This window comes from Gouania willdenowi, chromosome 19 (assembly GCF_900634775.1).
Source record: "Gouania willdenowi chromosome 19, fGouWil2.1, whole genome shotgun sequence".
Lineage (NCBI taxonomy): Eukaryota > Metazoa > Chordata > Actinopteri > Blenniiformes > Gobiesocidae > Gouania > Gouania willdenowi.
The window spans coordinates 1,774,739-1,797,955 of NC_041062.1; the positions used below are offsets into that span (position 1 = coordinate 1,774,739).

Genomic DNA, 23,217 nt, shown 5'->3' on the forward strand with positions numbered 1-23,217 from the left:
GGAAATTTTGTATTGTTGGTAAAAATAAATCTTGTCAATGCTAGGTTGCCCTCATCACCAGCCAATAATATATTTTCTTTTGTGTCATAAGCCAAGATTTGGGGAAAACAATAAAAATCTCACACACATATTCACATCTTCTTGTTGAGCTTCCAGGGCACAATGATTAAACAATAAACAGTAACGGGTACACGTTGTATAGTGACTGATACCTGAATGGTTAACCATTTTCATCAACGATAAAGTGGTTGGTTTTCTAAACTAAATCTTACCTGGTTATTTGGGAAGTAGATTGATGCTCTGACATTAGAAAGTTAATGTAAGCCATGCCAAACATCAAAATAAAAGACTAAAAACCAGAAATTGGATCCTGACTAGGTAGCCTAACATCCTAGCCTGAACTAAATGATAAAGGTGTACTTACAACATCATAACATATATTCACAGATGTTCTGCTAAAGCTCAGTTACTCAATCGTTGCATTACTAATGTCTTCCTCTTAATTATTTAGAGTACCAACCTGGCCCAGATGTCACGTTTAAAGGTGGTTTTTGTTTATCTGTACCTTTTTTCCTTCCCAATTGTTTTTCAGCTTCCTTTCTGCCTAAGAGTCAGAGGAAGCATAGGTTTTTTCTGCCTGTTGACCTGTGTTGGGATGACATGGCCTGTGTAATCAGGTTGGATGCTTTGCCTTCGTGCTACTGCAGTCTTTTTCCCCTCGTGCTTCGCTTGTATTTGAATCAAAGGCTGGCACATCTTATACACACTTTAGCCTTGCTTTATAAAACTATGCTTTTTTTTTCTCCTTCAGCTGAAAAACATGTTTAAATATTTAGCACCCATATTCACAGCTGTTTGACACTTGTAATTCCTCGTCTTACAAGTCCCAAACAAACGGCACAGAAGATCACACAGTCAGTCTGAATCACAGCTGTCATCATTATTCACTTTGACTCTCCCCCACCCTTATTGAAATAATAAGGAAATCATCTGAACTTTGGAAAATGGTGATAGTAACCGCCTGTGTTTGATATTGAAAAAAGGCAGGAGAACGAAAGAAGAGGGGAGCGATTTCTTTTGAGCTACAGCTGCATTGTTCTGGGGCTCCCTGTTAATAACTTACAACTGAAGAATGTTTCCTGACGCAAAAAAGCACAACAAAAAAACAAAATTTTTGTGTTTCTTAAGAAGATCTTTGTTCAAAATGTAGGTGTCAGATGAAAAGGCTTACGTAGACAGAACTGATGACTGTGGTGGCGGCAGTGGGGTGCACAGGTGTACTCAACGACACACGTGTTTGTCATATTGTTCTTTGCTAGAAGGCATCAGGAGACAATCAGGTGTGATCTTGGCTTTCTGTTTGTATATGGGCTTCTTATTCTGAAGATTTCTCATCACAACCGAAGGGTTCCAACCTTGATATGGACGTTGTTGCACAGTGGGAGCTTGCAGCAACTTTGCATTTTTTCTCAATCAAAAATGCAGACTAGGATTTCTGAGATTTTGTCTTGCTGGAGAGGAAAAGCTCAGCTAAACACTTTGGTTCACATTTCATCATCGTATTTGGGCAACATTAGCAGGTTGGATTCTACTCTTTTAATAAGTGTCAGTTATTTTAGTCTTCAGACATATTCAGTATATTGGCCTTGACCCTGGTTACCAGTGAAAGATGCTTTATGTCCATGTTGTTTCTTGCGTTTTACTGGAGTATCATCTTGCACTAATGGCTGCATTTTTCCATAAATACGGCCATCACAGTGTGCCATTACTGGATTCTCAGTGGCTGAACCTTCACCTTTTCCTTTGCACTTTGTCACCGTCAAACTTGGGATGAATTATTCTAATGATCACACACGTACACCACCACTACTCCCCCCCAACACTGTTTCCCACCTCACAAACCCACCCACAGACACACTCCCTTCCCCCAGGCCCTAAAAGAAGACAGAACGAGGGAGAGAAGAGACACAGAGAGAGAAATTCAGGAGGAGAAAGCTTTGAAGTGGCTTTCCATCGCAGTGAGTCTGCCGGCCGACTCCCCGAGACGTGTCACCTTTGCCGAGAGGGAAGAGAAAAATCACGTTTCGAATGGTAATGATAACATACTAATCACTTGAGCTCTTTGAAGAACTCGGGGAATGTGCAACTCTGTCAGTATCCCTGGCTGCCTCCTGCTCCTAGGCACACATAGACATTGCAGCCATGGTCTAGGTGTATTAGCCTAAGCATTGCATGTCAATACTTCCCCGCTATACCTCTGCGATCCATTGGGGCTCATTATAGCTCAAACTTGGTATCCATTTTCTTTCAGACATACACTGCCACCTTTTCTGCTGGTATTACCCACACCTCTTATGAGTCCCATACCACACCATAGTCCAGAACACCACTCCCTGTATTCATCTCCACTCACTATCTCCTTATCAGTTTCTTCCTAGCACAAGCTCATTTTATCAGCCAACCACCTACCTAGCTGTTCTTCTATCCCTCCATGCAACTTTAACTGACATCTGTCAGCAGCACAAAAGAAAAGGGAAACAAGAGAAATAAAAGTGTACAGCGGGACTTTTTCCGCCTTCCTTCTCCCTTCCCATCCCTCTTGTTGTCAAACTTTGAGAATGGTGTCATTGGTTTTTCCACATTTATATATCCTCCAAGTGATTAGCCTGTACACAATTTGACAGTACACTAAAAATCTGTTTTTTTTTGTCCTCTTCCCCTGTGATGGACGGGAAGCCTTGTCAGTGTTGGCGTGTTATTAGATTGTTGTAAAGTATCAGTTCAGTCAAATCTGGTCAGTTTAATACCTGAGGGTACAGGATGAGCTGGCCAACAACCACCACCAAAACAAACATCAAAATCAGTTATGCTTTTACTGTTTGGGCTTTTACGCAAAAAGCTGAAACAAAGTTTGGATTTAAATATTTTTAGTATGTCCTAAGTTGGAAAATGTATTTGCATTAAAAAAACACTTTCTCTTTAACTCTTTGTGACGTTATTTACATTTATATTCATGATCAGAGGTGTCAATCAAGCCTTTTAGATGCAAAAAATACATTCAGAAAACAGAATTGTGTCGCATTTTTAAATAACTTTGATAAAACAAATGACAGGAATCTTAATTTTTTTTCTTGAATTAATTTTAAGTAAATAAATATTTTCCTATAGATTCAAACAGGACAGACAGATGCAAAATTTGTTCATTACAGGCACAAAAAGTTTAACACTTTAACAATTAATTTAGCAACTCCAGCAAATAGGATTGATGAAGAAAAAGCAAACTGCTCCAAAACCTTCCGAGAGTCCACACTGTATTACTACATGCTGCTATAAATGACATTTCAACTCATTATGTAGACTTAACAAGAAATCTGCTTTAAAAAAAAAAAACAAAAAACCCAAAAGCTCAATGTTGGAACAAGAACTACAATTGAAGTAAGAAAATTCAGTTTGCACAGTTTAATCTTTTCTCTTGTGTTTGTATGTGTCAAACAATGTTAAAGATAAAAATAACTAAAAGAGAAGCAAAAGTCATGGTTTGTTGGTGGCTTTGTTCATAAAGAGCTGCCTTTAGTTGGGCATATACGCAATGTAATAATGATATTAATCCCTTAGCCCATAACTCAGATACAAAGTATTCCAACAAGAATCTACTTTGAAGAAATGTTGAAATTGTCATTAACTTATGGTCATTCATGTCAATTGTTGATCGCTTTAAGGAAGCCAAGGGGCAACATGGAAATTCAGTCATAATAATTACGGTTTTTTTTCCCCTGTGATTGGGAAAAAACAAGAAGCGAAACAGAAAATGTATGGAATGGTTTTGAATAACATACTCCATAAATCTTCTTTTTGATCCTGCATTATTACAAACATAGATTCAATGATGGATAAATACTGCAGTCATTTTCTTAAGGCATACAAATTATTTAAGATTTTCCACCTAAACTACAATTATTCTCATTATTTAAAATATTAAAATGTTAAATATCTTTGTTGTTGCTGTGACCTTTCTTATTACTTCTGAGATCCAGATTGTGAAACAATATGAAGAAGCTCCAAAGCTACAACTTCAACTCCTTTTCATGTCCTGAATGAGGCAGCTACACCTATTTCATTGTCATCCACAACATGCGTTCGCTTGATATTCCATCAGCATACAAGACATTGTCACCCATGAAGGTTATTGCCAACCGTTGTTGTAGCGAATGTGCTCAGTCTATTTAGGTTACAGTGCTAATGTGCTTCTTTTGAAACGTGTCCCAGTCCTCTCAATCAATTTTTATTCTGTGTTTGTTTCGCTGGCGTGATTTATTTCCTTCTTCCTATTTGTTGTAGAGAGCACATCTGTTGGACAACGCAGAGAAGCTGGAAAGGTCATCGCGCAGACTGGAGGCCGGCTACCAGATAGCAGTAGAAACTGGTACGTATTTTGTTATGGATTGGAAAGGAGCGGGGGGATGTTAGATACAGGGGGAGGGGTTCAAGATAGTGGTGAGGATGAGTGAGCGACAGCAAATTGTCTTGCTCTTATGTGAGGTGGGAGGATAGGTGTGTTTGTGTGTGTTTGGAGGGTGGTGGTGCAGCAATGTCTATAAAAAAAGAAAAAACAAAAAAAAAAAAAAACCTTCTTTCCTTGACGCCTGATGACATTTTCAGGAGTACATCAAAGGTGAGTCAGGGTGGGAGAACGAAAAGTCTACAGGCGACAGATCGGGCGCTGCTTCTCCTTCCTCTGCTCCTGAAGAAAATTATGGCATCACTATTGCCGATTGTGTGATTTCCTGCGTGTGTGTGTGTGTGTGTGTGTGTCTGGTGGGTGAGACTTTGCTTTTCTTTTTACATGGATTACAATGATAAACAATAGCTGGGTTTCCATTACAGATTTTCACAAAATAAAGCAATATTTCTAAATGTCGAGATAGTATAATTGCACTTTGAACATGTTTCCATTGAACGTTGTTTTGGGCAGAAGCCTCGCAACTCCAGTGAAATCTCATCCCGCGAGACTTTGCTGCAGAAAGACGGACGCTCCAAACCTCCTTATAACACTCGGCATTCCTTTGTTGTTTCACGCCTAATGTGGCAAGAATAATTTTTTAAGTATAAGGCTAAGAAATGTCTGGTTCTCTGCTTCTGTCCACACATACCGCATCATGTTTACTCAGAGGTATGTCACATCCTGTGACGTGTATTTGCAGAAAAAGTATTTCAATATTGGAACGTCTGAAATTCCTCCTCATGAAAGCGTAAAAACTTTATAGGGATATTTGAGTGCTTTTTCAAAATTCAGGTGTTTCCATTACCAGTTTTTATTGCGCTAATTAGATTTTGCACATTTCCAAGGGTAATGGAAATGCAGCTAATGTTAGCATTACTCCTAAAGTTTCTGATACACAGGTGCTAAGGAAAGGCAATGAAAACCAATTGCTTTGGAAATAAACACACTGTCTTTCCCCCTCATTATAAAAGATGGTTTTAATCTCAAAATAGAAATAAAGACTATCATTGGGAACTTAAATAGCTTTAACCAGTTAGTGTGTCACATCCCTCCCCTCCTATATTCCTTTCTGACAGTCACCGGCATTATCGAGGCACATTTTATTCCTTAGAGAAATATCAAAGCTAATTCTTCAAGTATCAACCTGCTTGCCATGGTTTTCCATTGTAGTTTTAAAATTTTTTTTTTTTGTCAATTTACACTATAATGGCAGGGCAACAACAAGTGCGTGCCACATTGACAGTTAATAATTCAAGTGTTCACAGGGAGACCACCAACTTTTGGTGTTTGTCAAATAGTAATAAAAAAACCTCTAGTCTTTGCCTAAAAATATTGATTCTAATTTTAAGTTTTTCCCAATTCTTGGATGGCTGACGGATATTCAAGCCCACTCTGCTGCTGCATATATCCTGTTGACTAGTTTAATGGCTTGCCTTTGAGCTCACAGGGATCTTTAGGTGACGAGTGCTCTGTAACTTGGTGGTTTCTCCCGCTGTAGTCGGCCACGTGGCCCCTGACCCTTCATCACCACTGGCAGTCTCTTCCACTGTGTGAGCAGCTATCTAAGAACAATGCTCGTTTATCCTTCCTTGGTCCCACACACTTGGCTTGTTCCACACCAGCTGTGGAGTTTGTTTTTGGTTTGGTGGGGAAGCTTTGCCCTATGTCTTTAATCCATGACCCCTTCCTTTACTGTGCTGTCGATACCAAGCCTTCGCTCAGATGCACAACCTGAAATGGCAGTGTCCCCAGGTCACGGCGAGAATGCAGTTGCGGCAGGAACTTGAAGGCAGCGAAGACTATTGGGCACACCGAACTAATAATAGCAAAGAAGCTCTTAAATTCAGCTTCTACGTTTGGCTCCAATATCAAGTAGTTAAATTTGTTGACTGAGCTTCAGAGATGCTCCAGTATTTACATGTAGTCTGGTCTTTAATTCATTGTTTAACCACTACAGCCCACACACTGTGTTGACTCTCCCGTTGTGATAAATGCTGAGGCATCTTTATAAAATAATGCACTCTTTAGATCACAGCCTCGCCATAGGTTTTTCAGTTTTTATTGTTGGTTTCCAGGACACTGGAAGACTTCAGCTTTAATTTCATGCAAACAAGAAATAACAATTCATCAAGTGTGCACTATGTCTTAAGAAATTGTCATTTGGAAGGGCTGTAAAAAAAAAGATTAAAAAAAACTTTGTATTTCCCTACAAAGCAGCCACAGTTAATAAACCATAATCATTAGATTTTTACTGTTTGTTTTTCCCCCCAGATATGTATCGTTTTTTATAATAAATGCTTCCCTTGCCTTAGACCTCAAGTCTTCTCACACTTTTGAAGCTAGACTTTCGCAAAGTACAGTTTAGCATCATTAACTTTCAAAAATTCAAAGTTACATGCTTCATCCATTGTGATATATTCACCTCTAAGAACTGCATTTGACCAAATTGGGGAAGCTCAAGTAAAAGACATTTGGTTTCAAAGAGATAGATTCTGAACAAAGAAATGCTGTTAAAACTTAGCTATGCCCCCTTTCCCTTCACCAACTGACAATATATCTCTTAATGACCAAGAACAAAAAAAAGTCATGATGCTTCGAGGTCGCATTTAAGAGAAAACGTGAACTCTTAGTTCTAAGAAAAAATGAATCTTGACACAGAACCCATATATCTTAGATATTTTAGTTTTTTTGTTTCATCCATTCTCCATGTCTCCAGTGTATTTAGTGAAAACAAAGGCTTGCCAAAAGTAGTGGGAGTGCTCAAAGGGATATAGAAAAGACACTTCGGACATTCAGGGCTATTTACCACACACACCCTCAAAAACCACTGTTTTTTTTTCTTCATAAATAAAGTCTAGAACTTCATTAGTGGAAAACTAACCCTTTACTTAAAAGCCCAGTCATGGCGATGAGGCTAAAGAAGGAGGGTGTGATATTAGCCAATTTAAAGATATTTGAGACCGGACATTTGAAATGTGGAGGATTCTCTTTTGATGTTAACTCAACAACATGAGATTTATGTTTCACAAATGTGTGAAAGTGACGTAGCTTTGTGGAGAATACAACTTAAAGTCTTTGTTGAAGCGATTCGATTTTCTACTTTTTTAGTGTAATTGTTTTTTTTTGAAGTGTAAAGATGAATGTTAAAATCTGTGCTAAAGGTTATCAATGTGTTACAATGAAAAGTGATTAGCATGCCTAATGTCCATAATTTTCTGAACACAAATCTAAACAAAATTGTTTGCAAAAAATGATATAGATAAACCAGCCTGGCCAGTGATTGACAAAACCATTGCTACTCTGCATTTTAAATGTGACCACTGATATATTGAGACACTTTATAGTTTATTGTTGTCAATGTTTTATGCAAAAATGAAAATGTCTCATTAGGGATTGATTTCATCTCCGTTTAGAAAAAGCAGGGTGGTGGGTTGGGATGGGGCCCCCAGGGGCCTCAGCCAGCCCCAAAGTTCACACTGCCAGGTAGAGAGCAGCACCACAGGCAATCCACTTTATTAGGACCAAGATAAGCTGATTAGACATTGTCAATCAAAGGTGCTAGTGACTCAATCATGATCCAGAGGATTTTTTTTACTCTCTTCCTACTCTCACAATCTCTCCTTTTTTTGTGATAAATCATTGAAGCCAATAACAAAGTGGCAGTCATCACTGGGCTAAGCTAAGCAGCCCTGCAGTTGTCACCAAGGCAGACGTGTGAGGACCCTGTGATGATGTGACGACTATATTAAAGACTACATCAATTTGTTTTAGAGCAGTTTGATTTCTGACTGCAGTGGTATTAAAAGCAAGGGGGGGGGGAGGTGTTACAAGAGGAGGTTGAGCACATCGGCGTCATCGAACAGGATTCCAGCGGCAGAGCAAGGGGTGCTGGGACAGCAAGGGAGAGGGAGGAAAAAAAAAACGGATAAATGACAGAGCGATGAGAAATAAATAAACATGTTTTTGTAAACATAAAAAAAAAATCTCCATGGTTCCCTTTTGAAGCAGAGAGCAGCTTTGAGTCTTGCTGAGAGTCCATGGGTGCTGGAGTGGCCCACTAACACGGCACACATTTATCCCGTCGCTCTATCTCTCTCTCTCTATCGTCGTCTCTTTTTCTGTTTCACTCCCGCTCTCTTTATTTCTCCCTGTTCCCGTTAAATCTCCGACTCAGTTTTTCTTTTGGTGTGGGGCCACCAAAGTGGTGTTTTTTATTTATTGATTTCTTTTAAATTTAAATCCTTAAGCAAACACTTAAGAAAAGACACAGCTTTCTTTTTAATTCCGTTTCATGAGACGGCGTTTTTATTATCAACACATTTGAGGTGCATTTGTTTTATTGACCTATTAACAAATTCCATAAATGAACACAGGTTTAGAGTACATTTCTGTAAATCAAAATAAGTATTTTATAGATTCCGTTGATTTTATCGAGTATCCACCAAAGCCAGTAAAATAATTTAGAATTTAGTTAGCCTGATATTATTATTATTATTATTATTATTATTATTATTATTATTATTATTTGTGTATATAGTGAATCTTAGTCTCATTAACTAAATCTTTTCTTGTTCACTATTTTTGTTCATTCTCTGAGATTCTTGAATATTTCAAGAATCTCTTTTTCTTCTAAACCCTTTTTTATATTTTTTTAAAGGATGGTTTGCTAAAGTAGATTTCCTTCAGGTACAGCATATTAAATTAGGTTTTATAGGCTACAATCAGTGTGTTGTGTTCAAAAAGAATATGAAGTCATTTGATAATTGTTTGATTAATGGAGCAGAGTGCTAGAACCTAAATATTAAACAGCTTGAGTTTTTAGCCAAGAATAAAGAGGCCTTGTTTTCAAGTGATCTTTGAAAAGATATATATAGATATATATATTTACCAGCTTTTTAAAAGGAAAATAATCATTAAAATAGTGCAAAGTTCTTGCTCAAAACTACATTTTAAACGTATATGCTTCAACACATATAGCATCTTGCCCTCAGAAAATGTAGCCGTGGGTGAGCTGTTTATCGGTAAACCCCGCAGGATGAAAGGCGTAGCAATAATGATTTTTTTTCTCTCCTAATCGGACCTTGTCAGCAAGGCGTCTTATCGTGGAGAGGAAAATGACACCGATCCTATCGAAGAGCCTGGAGTCCGAGTCGGCAGCGTGTGTCCCCCCCAATCATGGTCGGCCGTGGCCCAGCCATATCTAGCGCCGCCACAAACGGCGAGCGGCGCTTTTTTCATGTGGACTTCAAAAACGTTGCGAGTCATTAAAATTGCACCCACGTTCTGCAGCGGGGATCAGCCGCTCTGCAGTGAAAATGGGATGTGGGAAGAGGAGACTCACTAAATGTGTTAATTCCATCCTCACATGTTTACGGCTTAATTTTAATCTGTTTGAGGGAGGAGGAGGGGTGGAGGGGGCCATTGGAAAGGAGGGCGGGAGGGGCAATGAGAAAGCCTCGCACTGCAATAAATCGCCATTATCTTTGACACCCTAGGACTTAGCTGTTGCAGGGATTTAGGGGTCCACTGGCAACAGTGTATATCGTAGGGCATGAAAACACTGTTTACGCTTGAACTGCGGTTGCTAAATTGCAATCGCCAGTTTCAGGCCGTCCAGACAAAAGGCCTTAGGTGCACAATGGCCAGCTAGCATACGGACCCTCAATGGAAGAGCTGAACCAACACACTCAAGTATGTGCATTCTATATGCACTGGCCACAAACAATTTTCCTGGATATGAAGTTAGTTTAATGTCAAACAAAAGTTTCTTTCACAGCAAATCAAACCAGATCAACCTTTTACTTGGTCTTCAGTCCCCTTGCGTCTAAATTGATGTCAAGTCCCTGTGTGTCCCTACTATTAGATCTAAATTAAGTGCCAGCTAGCATCAATAAAATTAAGAGAAAATAATAATTAGAAAAGGTCTTATAATTAGACCTTTAGTCTTTTATTAGCTTCAACAAGCGCCTAAACATAATGAGACTCTTGGAACTAATGATTGACTTCAGAGCTCATTGAAGTTTTTATGCTCTGGAAAACACGAGGCGTCATTGTTCACAAAAATATAGCTTTTTGAAAGAAAAAAATTTAAACATCCAATTAAATCAAATCCAAAGATCACAGTTTAAGGTACATATTATCACATTTAAAAACAAGTGTAACATAGTTTATTCTAAACTTTTTGCTCATTCATATGACCCAACATCCCAACCTAAAGCTTTAGAGATTAATGATTAGTAACAGCGCTAATAAATTAAGAGATGTGCACCAACTAAAAAATAAACCTAATAAAATGCCTGAATGATGCAGCAGCTCCACAAATCATGGGAAGTTTCAGTTTGATCTTTTAACCTTCAAAATAAAACACATTAAATGTAAAATCAATCAAATACAAATAGTGGGACCTTGAACTATGTTTTTAACAACATGCCTTTATTATCGTGCAAACCTAATCCAAATCATTTGATACATTTTAAATCATTATCTCATGATACAAAGAAAATTACCTCCAATTGCTAGATAGTGAACCATCACTCTGTCTTAAAAGACGCCTTCGTCCCAACCTCACATCAGATTTATTTTTCTATATTTAGGTTGCAATAACTAAAAAGATGCCCCCTGCCTTCCTGCGTTCAGGAGAAAAAAGTGCAGCGTTGACCTCTGGCTGACACAGAGAAAACTAAGAGTAAGAAAAAAAAAAAAAAGAAAGCAGCAGAAAGAGCAACAGAGAGGGGAGAGCTGAGACGACTGAAGAGCTGCATAGGGTTAAAGAAAAACAGTTTCAGAAGGAAATAGGAGACAAAAGCGAGGACTCGGAGCCCCCATGGGCGCTTTAAAGAGCCGCTACATCTGAGCCGCTGAAATATTAAAAACGGAAAGGAGAGCCAGGAAAAAAAAAAGAAATGATGAAGTGAAAGTGTGAAGGAATGGCTGTGGGAGAAAATTATGCCACACTGTCACCCTAGGAAGCATATCGGAAGTGAAATCAATCATGCAAACAATGATGGATGAGATTTAAGGGATGGACAAGGAGTTTAAAAACACAATGCATTGATCAGAGTAAATGCGTGTTGGTTTAAACTATAAGTCAGTTAAAATGTTTACCCCCGCTGTTTACCTTTATTTTAAAAAAAAAAAAGTGAAAGACGCTGTTGTCTTTCACTAGCAGACCTCTGTTACACATGCTCTATTGTAGAAAAGCAACAACCTTTTCTTTTAAATAAAGGGATATGCAGTGAGCTACTACAAAGCTAAATCTCTTCCCAGTGAGTCTCTCGTCAAGCTGGCCGACATACACCAGTCATTTTTTGATGCTCATTCAGGCGAGTTTTGTGAGGGAGAAATTAAGGGAAAGATCTTCCCCTTTTCTTTTTCTCTTTTTGTTCAAAATAAAACCTTTTATATATATATATATATGTGTAAAACATGTCAGATCACTAATTTTTTTAATTTTTACGTTAACATCTACAGGCTTTTGATCCGTCATATACCTTTTCTGAATGTTTAAAATTAATTTATACAATGTAAGGCCTTAATCTTTATAAATCACTAGAATAGTTTTGATCTTGCAGTTCAAATTGAGTCATTTGTAATAAGCAGAAAACAAATGGCACAATTATTACATTTGTTACATTTGCAAATAATTAACCAGTACCAAACAAAACAAAAGCAGGTTTTTCATGTCAAATTTTACCTAAAATAAAAATATTTGTTGTGGTTTTATTTTCAAATAAAATGTATTGTTGTTGTTGTTGTTATTATTATTATTATTATTATTATTATTATTATTTATCTTGTTATATTCCTTTAAATGTGACCTGGCATGATTATTAACATTGTATTTTTATCACTAGTTATAATTCATTTATTACCTGGATGGTTATTGTTGTACATTAAATTAAAATTAGTTTGAACGTCTGCATAGAATTTAGATTTTAATAAGACTACCTTACCTCAGTATATAAAGGTTATAGAAAAGGAATTAAAGAAAAATGTTATTGTTATTTAACATTATTTGCTGCACCTCTGAGTTGACAAAACTCCAAATATTTCAGAATTTTTTTTAAATATGTGTTTGGACCTATCAAATTTTTTTATTTCACAAATAGAATGAAAGCATTTTAAACACATACTTTTATACAATATATTTTAAAAAAAGTATCATATACAAAAAGCACAAAAACAATTAATACAATGCAATTTAGTAAAGTTTTGGTTTTTTTAACCTCAGTTTTATAATATTTAATTTTGGGACCTTTTATTGAATAATAATAATAATATTATATTCAAAACATATATATATATATATATATATATATATATATATATATATATATATATATATATGAATCATTTTTATAGTAGTACTGTTAGTGGTTTTATTATTTTGTATTATTGGCACTTAGTATTGCAGAATATTTATAATGTTTTTAAGCAAATAAAGCATTTTCCCTTACTATACATGTAATTTAACATCAACTACTTTGCTCTTAGATAGTGAGGCTGATGCGTTTAGTGAATGTTCGTTCTGTCACTGCTCATTCAGTCATACTGATGTTTTTCATATCGAGCTCCTCCCTGTACAGTTCTGTCTACAACCTGCTGTTTAACACATTGATATTTAATATACATTTTTATTATGAAGTTAAATGAAAACAGTATGCAACTAACAGACAGATTACATCTATGGCTTGTGTTGTCTTTATTTGTGGTATTGTTGCTATTTTGCTTTGTATTCTTGTATATCTTAGTTACTGATTATTAGTTAGACAGTTTTTGGTATTTTTTCCTATTGTATTTAGTATATTATGTATTTTTAGAATTCCAAACAGACAAAGCAATACGACAAAACTTGTTGATTAAGAAATGGGGGTGGGATTAAACAAGTTTTTCTTCTTCCCACTCCTTTTATAGCAGACATATTATTACAGTTATGTGTGTACATGGATCTTATCTATTAATCTTTGATTGTAGAGTTTTTGTCTTTATTTTGGTTGTTTTTATCCTTTAAAAACCCTTTTGATCCTGTGTGAGACGAACCATATCAGGGTTGGGGTTACTTATATTTATAATTGTGTATTTGATAATTAATTACAATTATGGTGTGTGATTATAATTGTAATTTTAAAAATCTGTTGCTGTCCTAATTGAATTGTAATTGTGTTTAGATAGTTGACTTTGTTATTGTAATTGCCATGAAAATTCTATAAAAAATGTCAATTATAATTTAGCGTAAAACTGGGGATATTATTATAATACAATTACAATTAATATGCAATCATTAAATTATGTTTCATATCAAACTTTCCCACATTTTACCATAAAAAAAAGAAAATTGAAATCAAGGGGTATAGCGATACATAAAAAGGCTCAGACACCCACACCAAAAATATTAAAACCTATATTTTTATTGATTAGGAAGCCTAACAGTGTAATCAATAGATAGGAAATAAATTAGATGATATATATTCGTTTTTAGTGTATTTTACAGCTGATTTAGGACCTGTTAGCATTAGAGATGCTAACAGAAAACTAACCCTAAAGGAAGGTTAACTTTTATTAGGGTATTTATTTCAACCTCAGTAATGGTGATTAATTGTAATTTAACTTTAGAAATTGAGAATGTAATTATAATTGACTTTCTGAGGATAAAAAATTATAATAATTTAATTGTAATTGGATAAAATGCTGGTGACTGTAATTGTAATTGAACATGGGTAATCGAAAACATAATTGTAACTGAAAAATGTAATTGACCCCAACCCTTAACCATATACTGCTAAATGCAGTCATTAGCTTATTGTCAGTCTACGTCGCCTCTAGTTCCTCATGTTCGTCCAGCCTCCCGCCCTGCAGGACATACAATTATGCTGTTCAAACACAGTGGAGCACATTAGCCTTCTCCGTCTGTCCGAGCTTCTTTTTCGTTCAATGGCAGCCCACCCCAAGAAGCCCACCTCCCCTCCTCTGTCAAAGGCGCTTCCTCCTTGGCTGTCCTGTGCCATCAGACAGGGTCTCCGCCTGTTTGAGACACCCAGGGAGCATGAAACGGAGTCGGGCTGAGATGTCAGCTGGTTGTCCCATCTGCCAGTCAGTGGGATGGTAAAGCTTTTGTCCTGGGGGGTAACCTTAGGAGTGCTCTGTGTGCTGCTCAAGCCTGTTTGTGCCTGTGTGTCTGCTTTTGTGTGTGTTTGTGTGTGTGTCTGAGTGGGCATTGCTTTGGGGACGACTGACTCTGACTCACGGTTTTGAACAAAATGATCCTCAAACAACCTGCTTGACTTTAGTGAATGACCCTAACGTTTTGACCAAACTGGCCAACATTTAAATACGGATTCCCTTTCCTCAGATCAGAACAAATTACCTACTGTGTTTATTCAACATTTTGAATGACAGGGAACAAAAATGTGTAGGTCCTCCAGAGTTGTCCTTGGCTGGATTGAAGTTAATTGGTCTCATTTTCAAATCTGCACACTTCTTATGGAACACAGTTGGTGGAGGACTCGTACGAATTTTAAATGACCTGAAACTTGTCTCCGTTAGTCCCCAGATCCTTTGCTAAAGAACATAACCTTGATAGTACAAACAGTTTGACTTCCATATAAATGAAGGAAGGTACGAGAGCTGCTGCTGCTGCATTCTCCGTTTTGGTTGATAGGCTGCGCCCTTGAGCTGCTGTAGGAGGGGAGGTGCTGCTTCTTGTCTCAACCGTAAGAAGGTGTTGAAAGAGGGTTTCTGTGCTTTGCATGCACGAGTGCACACACGCACACACATAATCCTTTGGACGGGTCTACATGCACCCCAAAGTTCCTAAAAAAGAAAATGTATGCTGACAGCGTGAACTTATTTATTTACCAGCGAGTTACGCTTTTGTAGTTGTGCCTGTCAAGGATATCAGCACAAGTTAATGTGTGTGCTTTTATGTGTGTGTGTAACTCTGCACATGTGCCTGTCTTGTAGCTTTGTTTGTGGTCTGCACCTATAGCTGTTTAAGACTTGGATTAAAACTGATTCTCCACAAAAACAAAGTCTTTTCTAAGCTGTGATAATTTGTCGTCGATATGGAATGTAAACTGCCACGTGGAAATGTGTGCTTAAGTGGTCGACATCGTCCCTGTGTTCACATCAGTTGGTCTCACGGCATGATATGTGTAGCTCTAGAACTGAAGGGCTGATGTATGCAGTGGCAAGTCCTCCTTGAGCACAACTATGATCTTAGGTTATCCAATCATCAATCAAGGCCAACTGCGGCGTACTGTACTGTCGCCCATCTTTTAAAGAGCAGTTGTGAGGGACTGGCTAAGATGGCCTAAGGGACACCTTCCTTGGTCTGGCCTATGGTTGGTTTTGATGTAGATATGAACGTAGTCATAACTACACTTTGAACAGATTTAATGCATTGATGTGGGCTTTTAAAATGTTCTGTAAAGGTTATTAGATTGAAGGCATGCGCTCTTTAGTTTTCTTGCCTAAAATGTTTGGATAATTTTCATAAACAGTATTTTATAATTAATGTGGTACTTTGTTGCTTTAATTTTGTAGCCAGGAAAAAAAAAAAAAACCTCCATTAGGTTAGTAATAAATCATAACTTTGTTAACTAAAAGCTTGCACTTTCCAAATTAAGTTTAAAATATATTAATTAAAGCACATTTGTTTAAATAAACATTGTATTTCGCCTGTATTTTTAGTTTTCATCATTACTAATACAGTTGTTTTGATTAATGTTTTCTTTTTGCCACATAAATATTTTGAGCAAACATGTATTTATCTCATTTCATCCACGAGTTTATCAGGGAAACATAACTTAAGCAGTTAAACTGTACCAAAGAAAAAAAAAGCTGTGCAAGTAAATATTGCCAGAGAATCAAAAAAATAAATTTAAAAAATCTACAGTCCCTGCACTTGGTTCATGAAGATACTTAAATACCACACATAAGCCTGAACCTACACATTTCCCTGTGTGCTTCAAGTGAGGTATTGTGCCATTTTAATGAGCTGTTCAGACTATTGGCTGGTTGCATTGGGTACTAACAACCAGCTCATTGAATAATTGGTATTTCTTCCTAAAGGCCAGATGTATGGGATATATGCAAATACTGAGCAAAAAGGAAAGTGTGAGCTGAGCACGTGAGGGTGCCTCAGAATAATTGTGTTCCAGATGTCCCTCTTTCATGTACACACACACACACACGCACGCACACACACACACACACTAAAAGGATATAACAGATAATACTGATGATGATGATTAGGATCCTAAGCATATTGCGATACTGCATTGTTATTGCGTGCGTGTACGTGCACATGCGTGTGCTTCCAAGGCTTTTTTTCTCTCTCTTTCTCCTTTCTCTGTTCCCTCAGTCTTTTTATGACAGGTTCACCCGTCTCTCCTGGGGAGGCTTTCACTCCCAATTTAGACGGAACTGTCGTCAAGTGACAGCAATGGCTTCGGCACCCTTACCTTAGCAACGTGACTACAGTTAACTTAACAAGTCTGGATATGCGAGCCTCATCTTTGATGTAATTGATTTGAGTGGTTTGAGCATGATTTTTTTTTTTTTCCTCCTCTTTTTTTTTCATGCAAGCATATTGAGTTTATGTGAAGGTTTTTCAAAGTAAAGTGAAGAGGGGGGGAGGGGAGGTCACTTTTTCACATTGATAAAAGTTAAATTTTTATTGTGTCACAGTCACTTTCATGGGAGTTTCAGTATTTATCAGAAGAAATACCTGTGTTGTCCTCTCTTATGTCTGCTGCAGCAAATCATTTTCAGCTGCTTGGGCTCAGTCATCAGAATTATGACATTTACCTCAGGCTCCACAGTGAAGCCGCTGCACTGAGCTTTAGTTGCCCCCCCACTTGTTTTCCACTGATCACTAATGTCAACAACCAAAACTGAATCAAAGACCCCCCTGATCACCTTAGATTTGGTAGTTGCATTTGTTTTACTAGTGCAGTGCCCATAGGAAGTATGTGTTGCTATAGAAAAGTGGGAGGTTAAGTAGCTTTTTCATGGATGGTTTACATAGGAGCTTTAATTCCTCTTTAATTCAGAATAAAGCTTAACTTATCCCAAGTTACCATGACTACCTGTCAACATTGAGTTATTCTGCAAAGCTGCATTTAATACAATTTTATGAAATCATTTATGAACGGTATCATTGCGGTCCTTGCAGTCCAAACAATCCCGACGTTGCGCACCCTTGAACCCAGCAGCAGCCATGTTGAAACTCTCAGGTCATCAGTCTGATCCTGATGCGCTGAGATAATTGAGACACAGACGCACATACACAGACAGAGGTTCCTTGCTTTATAGATAGAAGATAGATAGATAGATAGATAGATAGATAGATATAAGATAGATACGGAATGGCCCTACTTGGATATTGAGCACAAACAACATATTTAGTTTATTTACAATAAATAGTTAATGCAGGGTTCCTACAGCTTTAGTTAAATTAAATTCAAGATTTTTACGACTTTTTATTGCCATTTGAAATTTAATTAAAGACGAACTTCACAGTAAACATTATTGGGGGGAAAAAAATACCACATCAATTACATATACACAAAAATACACAAAAAGACAGGTAAAATACACAATAAAACAGACTAAATTAATCAAAATCACTCCAAAAATTAAAGATGACTACAAACATAGCCAGAAATATAAAACAACAACAAAAATACAAAAGTTGAAAAAAATCTTTGAACAGGCAATTTTCATTAAATTTACATTTTCCCATGTTGTTTATACATTAAAAAAATGAATGTTACCAACTATTTTTTATGTGAGACTAATTACAATCATAAAATCATACTTTAAAAAAAAAAATGTTAAAATGTAACATTTTAATGACAATTAGGCCTTATTTTTAGATTAATTAATTTAATGCCTTTTAAGACTTTTTAAGGATTCGTAATAATTATTAGCTTTTTAACCAAAAATTTACAAAATCAATTCTCTGATGGAATTTTGTCTTCAGAAAAAGTGACACTGCAAAGCTTATGAAACCATTTAAAAGTGTTAAATGATAGTGAGTTCTCAACGCACATATGTGACTCTCTGTGTGTGTATATGTGTGTGTGCGTGTGCGTAGTGGGGGGTTGAAGTGTGGAATGATAAGGGCACGTCTTGAGCCACCTGGATTTATTTGGGCCAAACGAGAGGGACTCATGCCTGTCTGGGCCTCAGCTCCGTCCGCAGTGGGGGCCTCAGAGCCACGAACAGAAGGTGCATCCTCACAACTCACACCTGAGCTCCTCCCCAGCCTGGGACCTTCCTCTCTCCGTCTCTCTCTCATCCACCCAGCAGCTCCCTCTCTTTCTTTCCTCTGCCGTTTACACTCAGGCTGTGGCCTGGCCTACTTTTACCTCTCCCACTTTGGACTCTTTGATGTCAACCATGTTAGCCATTTCCATAGATCATGGGTTCATTTCAAAATGGCTCATTTATTCCATCCTCACTCTGTTTATGAATATACATTTCACAAACAGGATTTGTAGTTAATGGTCTACAAAGATAGGTCTTTTATGCATCAGTTATGCCTATCACAGTAAACGATATTAAGGATTGCAATTAAAACCACAATTTATTTTACATAATTGTAGATTTGCCTTTTTTTCCTCAATGTCTTTTTACCTCAAATTCTCTGAAATATCTTTCCGGAAAAAACACGGCTTCACTCAGAGATTAAATTTAATGTTGAAGTCAATGGTGTAAACTTCACTGTGTTATTTATGTAGATTTCATTTAAAATCATTTTGAACTTAGTTTCTTAAGACTTTGGTAACTTTTGTTCATAATCATTGACTCTTTTGTATCCAATCTTTTGTGCTTGTTTTATCTTGTATAGGGTCACAGGGGTCTTGGGTCCCTCTCTTAGCTTTGGCTAGGTATAACAAATCTTTGGTACATCCTAGACCGTTTGACTTTTTATCAAATGGTCAATGCAGGAAGTCAATAATACACACCTTCAATCTTCAGATCATTTCAGAAAGTCCATTGAACCTGTTGGTCAACTTTACACTAAAAGGATGTACGTCACTTACATGTTACTTACATTGTTCTTGTTAGCTTCAGACAACTGAATAAAACCCAGAGTTGTGGCTGTATTACAATTGAAACCTGGCAAAAATTGGCACTTGCCTGAATTTAAGAGGTGTTTTTCTTTTAGTTATCATCTGTAACAATAACTGCTGCGGTAATGTTTTGGTACAAACTGTACTAAACTGTTGTATTTACTGTACATACATGAAATATTGCTATACCTAAGGCTGTTGTCTCTTTTTCACCTTATGCTAATAAACACTTTAAGAGAAACTTTTGAAATGCAGTGGCTGAAGGAGTGAGTGTCCAATGATGTGACAAAAATCTGTGTACCTTTTGTTCTTTTGTTATTCCCTTTTAAAGCCAAATCAAAATAACAAATAAACTGTGTGGTTATTTTGTTTTATTGACTTAAAACCAAAACAGAAATACAGAAAAATAAAAAACCAGATAAGCAGTGTTTTTCTGTTTTAAAATTAAATCTTGTTCTTTTTGTGAGATATTTACGGGGAAAATATGAAGAGAGCTTCATGTTTTAATCTCACCACACAGGACAGGACACACAGACGGACGTTTACTACTCGACAAAAAAGAGCAATGAGTCACATTACTGATGAACTAGTGAATTGAAACAGAGGTGGTGTAATTAATCTACTGGTGCTCCTTGTTCCTTGTGATCAACCTGTGTGTGTTGATGGCTGCCGTTGGTAGGTAGTGGTATTATAACGTGCAAAATAAACATTTTACTGCCCTCAGAAAAGCTGTGTTATTGTTTTTGCAAAAGTGTCAAATAGTAGAAGTTCTAACTTCTATTGTTCCTCACACCAGCCTCACAGTTGATAGCCAGTCACCAGTTTATCTGGATACTATTTGGACCATAACACCATAAATCAGCTTTTTACAAGCTAAAACATCCACAGAAAATTGCTGAAATAAATCCTAAACAGTCCTATTGTGTGAGGAGACCTGGCTCAGGACCTGGGGAGGGAAACCAGGTGCAGCTGACTTCAGTTCTCGCTCTAATTTCCCCGTGAATATTCAAATATCTCACAAGTTTTTGATTTTTCTGTATTTCTGTTTTGGTTTTAAGTCAGTAAAACAAAAGAACCAGCCCGTTTATTTGTTAGTTTGATTTGTTTTTGAAACGAAATAATCAAAGAACGGATTGACAAAGCTGCCGTTTCTCATTTAAACTAATGGTATGATGGTTATTTCTCATGATGTTCAAGACTGTCATTAGTGCGTTGCTTTGTGGCAGGCAGTCCCAGGAAAAAAATAAGGGAACTGTGGGGAATAAAGGCAGCAAAATCAAGCAGAAGGCTAGAGAAGAAACAAGCCGCACATTTAGAAGTCCTGATAGAGGTTATATTTTCAGTGACAACTGGACCAGAGTAATCAAAATGTGTTAATAATCCCTTCAAAGAGTCTGTCGGCACATCAGTAAAGAGCCTCAGAGAAGACCAATCCTCCCCAGCAGACCTTAGCTCTGGCTGCCTCACCCTCACTGACCCTCTGTCAATCTGTCTTTCCTTCGGTCTGCTTCCTGTTCATCAGCTTTTTAACCTCATCTTATCTGACAGGTTCAAGCATTATTTTGATTGGTTGTCTCGACAAACTTACATTGAAATAAGATGCCAAACCGAATCTTCTTTTTAAGCTACAAACAGCCAAGCTAATGTGATGGTTTAGTTTCTGTAACTGCAGTAGAGACCAAGCCCAGAAGAGGGCATTGGTCTGAGGGTTAAAGTTGGCTCCCTGCTGCTGTGGTCTGACCCCCCAGGATGATTCCGGTTTAGACTGTATGGGTTCCAGTAGTGGTCTATCATTTGTTTAAGGATTAACGAAAAAGGTCAAAGTTCACAAAGGTGGCCAGATGGGGTCTTAAGTTCTTATTATCTATACCTTCTGCCCCTAAAAGAAGGTAGTCCATTGAGATCAATGTACTCAATCAATGGGCATTGTGGTGGAAGTAATGCCAGCAAAAAGTTTGATTGCATGCATATTGATCACAGGCAGGTTAAGGAGCTGTAAGGGTATTGATTCAGTTTAGTCTTTTCATTGTTTTAGCTGTTTTATTTATCCAGCATGCAGACACAAAGACCTGCCCACACAGAAATTGTAGCATTACTTAAATAGTTCTAGCTTGTACTGCTTACTACTCATGCACCATTGCTGTCTTTGTGGGATTCTGAAATCCCAATACAAAGGCGTTACAAAAGAATATATGTTCTATTTCAAGTTTAAGCGATTATGATTCTTTCATTCTCTGAATGCTGATGTATTTCATTCTTTTTTGGTTCCTCTTTAATGTTTCTGTCAGAAAAATCACTTACCATAATCTTCAAATTTATTGAACGTTTACCTTTATTGTCTTTAAATTAAGTTTACACATTTAGAGCAAAATTGGATTGGTTAATCCACTAACCATTGTATGTACTGGACAAAACCAGTCAGATTTTTATTTAAGTTATGATAATATTTAGATGTTATTATCAGCATTCTAGTTGAGGTGGATACAAACTAGATATGATACTTAGTAAAGTATAAAGTATGAATGTCCTTTCAACATTCATGTTAACTTTCTTTTAAATGATCTCATAGCCAATTAGCGAAATATGCCTCATTTAGTAGTCTAGACTGAAGCTTCTTGTCAGGATCTGTTTGAGGTATTAAAAAATGCATGGAGTCAGGTGACGTGCTTTGGCCCCTTTGTCACCTTGGAGCAGTTTGTGTGGCGTCTCAGGAGAGACTGTGTCCGGTGTAGGGCATTGCTTAATAATAAAATACCACCATCAAAGGCTATAGACTATTGGTGGGTGACATAGCATACGGAATGGTATATTGTGTGGTGTGTGTTTTTTTTCTGCATGTCTCTAGGTAAGTTCACAATGAGGTCGTCTGTGTTTCCGGTGATGTGAGTACCGGTAGTTTTGCTTGCACGCCATCTTTGTTTCAATGCTTCACATGTATGCAGGATACATTTATATTTATATATACTGAGTGTTTGTGAGTACATGTACGCACTCAGTCGGGGCCTCACTAGGTGGTGTGGCTCCCTGGGACGGCTGGTGTAGCTGCAAGCACTAGAGGACTCATTGACTTTATAATGATCAGTGGTCAGGCCCCCAGCCCATGCTAGTACCAGGGGTTTGGCCTATCCGCTGCTGCTAGCCGCTGGCCACAGCCGCGTACTACTATCGACTCACCCCTAGCCCCCTTTCTCTTTGGCCTGCTGGCGGTGTGTCAAAACCCATTAGCACAGAGTTCCGCCGCTATAGAGAAGGATCATTTTAGGTTTATCATTCTTGCTCTCTTTTTATTTCTTCACAGCCATCTCAACTCTCTCCTTCTCATTTGTTCTCTCTCCATCTCCTCATCCTCCTCCGCTGAGTCAGAATCCAGAGAAAAACTGAGAGAATAAGGAGTAACCTTTGGCTACTTGTTCCAGTTGTAGTATGTATGGCTGCTTATTGATCTGCATTGGCTTTAGGAAGTATATATAGAAGAGAGTCAGTGAGTTTCCGCTGCTTTTATGTCCCACTCATTTTTTTTTTTCTGGGAAAAGACAGGGAAGTTTCAGAAGCATGCTGACCTCCTCAGGTCCCATAAGCTATGGAGATTTGTTGAGAGAAAGGGTTGAGGTGTCTATGTGTGAAAATAAGTTCAGG

The 23,217-nt window shown here is 37.4% G+C and overlaps 1 protein-coding gene across 4 annotated transcripts in view; it reads left to right on the forward strand.

The window, feature by feature from the left end:
* The window catches only part of vti1a (vesicle transport through interaction with t-SNAREs 1A), a 112,377-nt gene that overhangs the window by 26,492 nt on the left and 62,668 nt on the right, over window positions 1-23,217 (forward strand). For all 4 annotated transcript variants that reach the window (XM_028476510.1, XM_028476508.1, XM_028476511.1 and 1 more), the window contains one exon: window positions 4,339-4,423. In XM_028476510.1, the coding sequence (XP_028332311.1) occupies window positions 4,339-4,423 (85 nt within the window). The remainder of the gene's footprint in view (window positions 1-4,338; window positions 4,424-23,217) is intronic.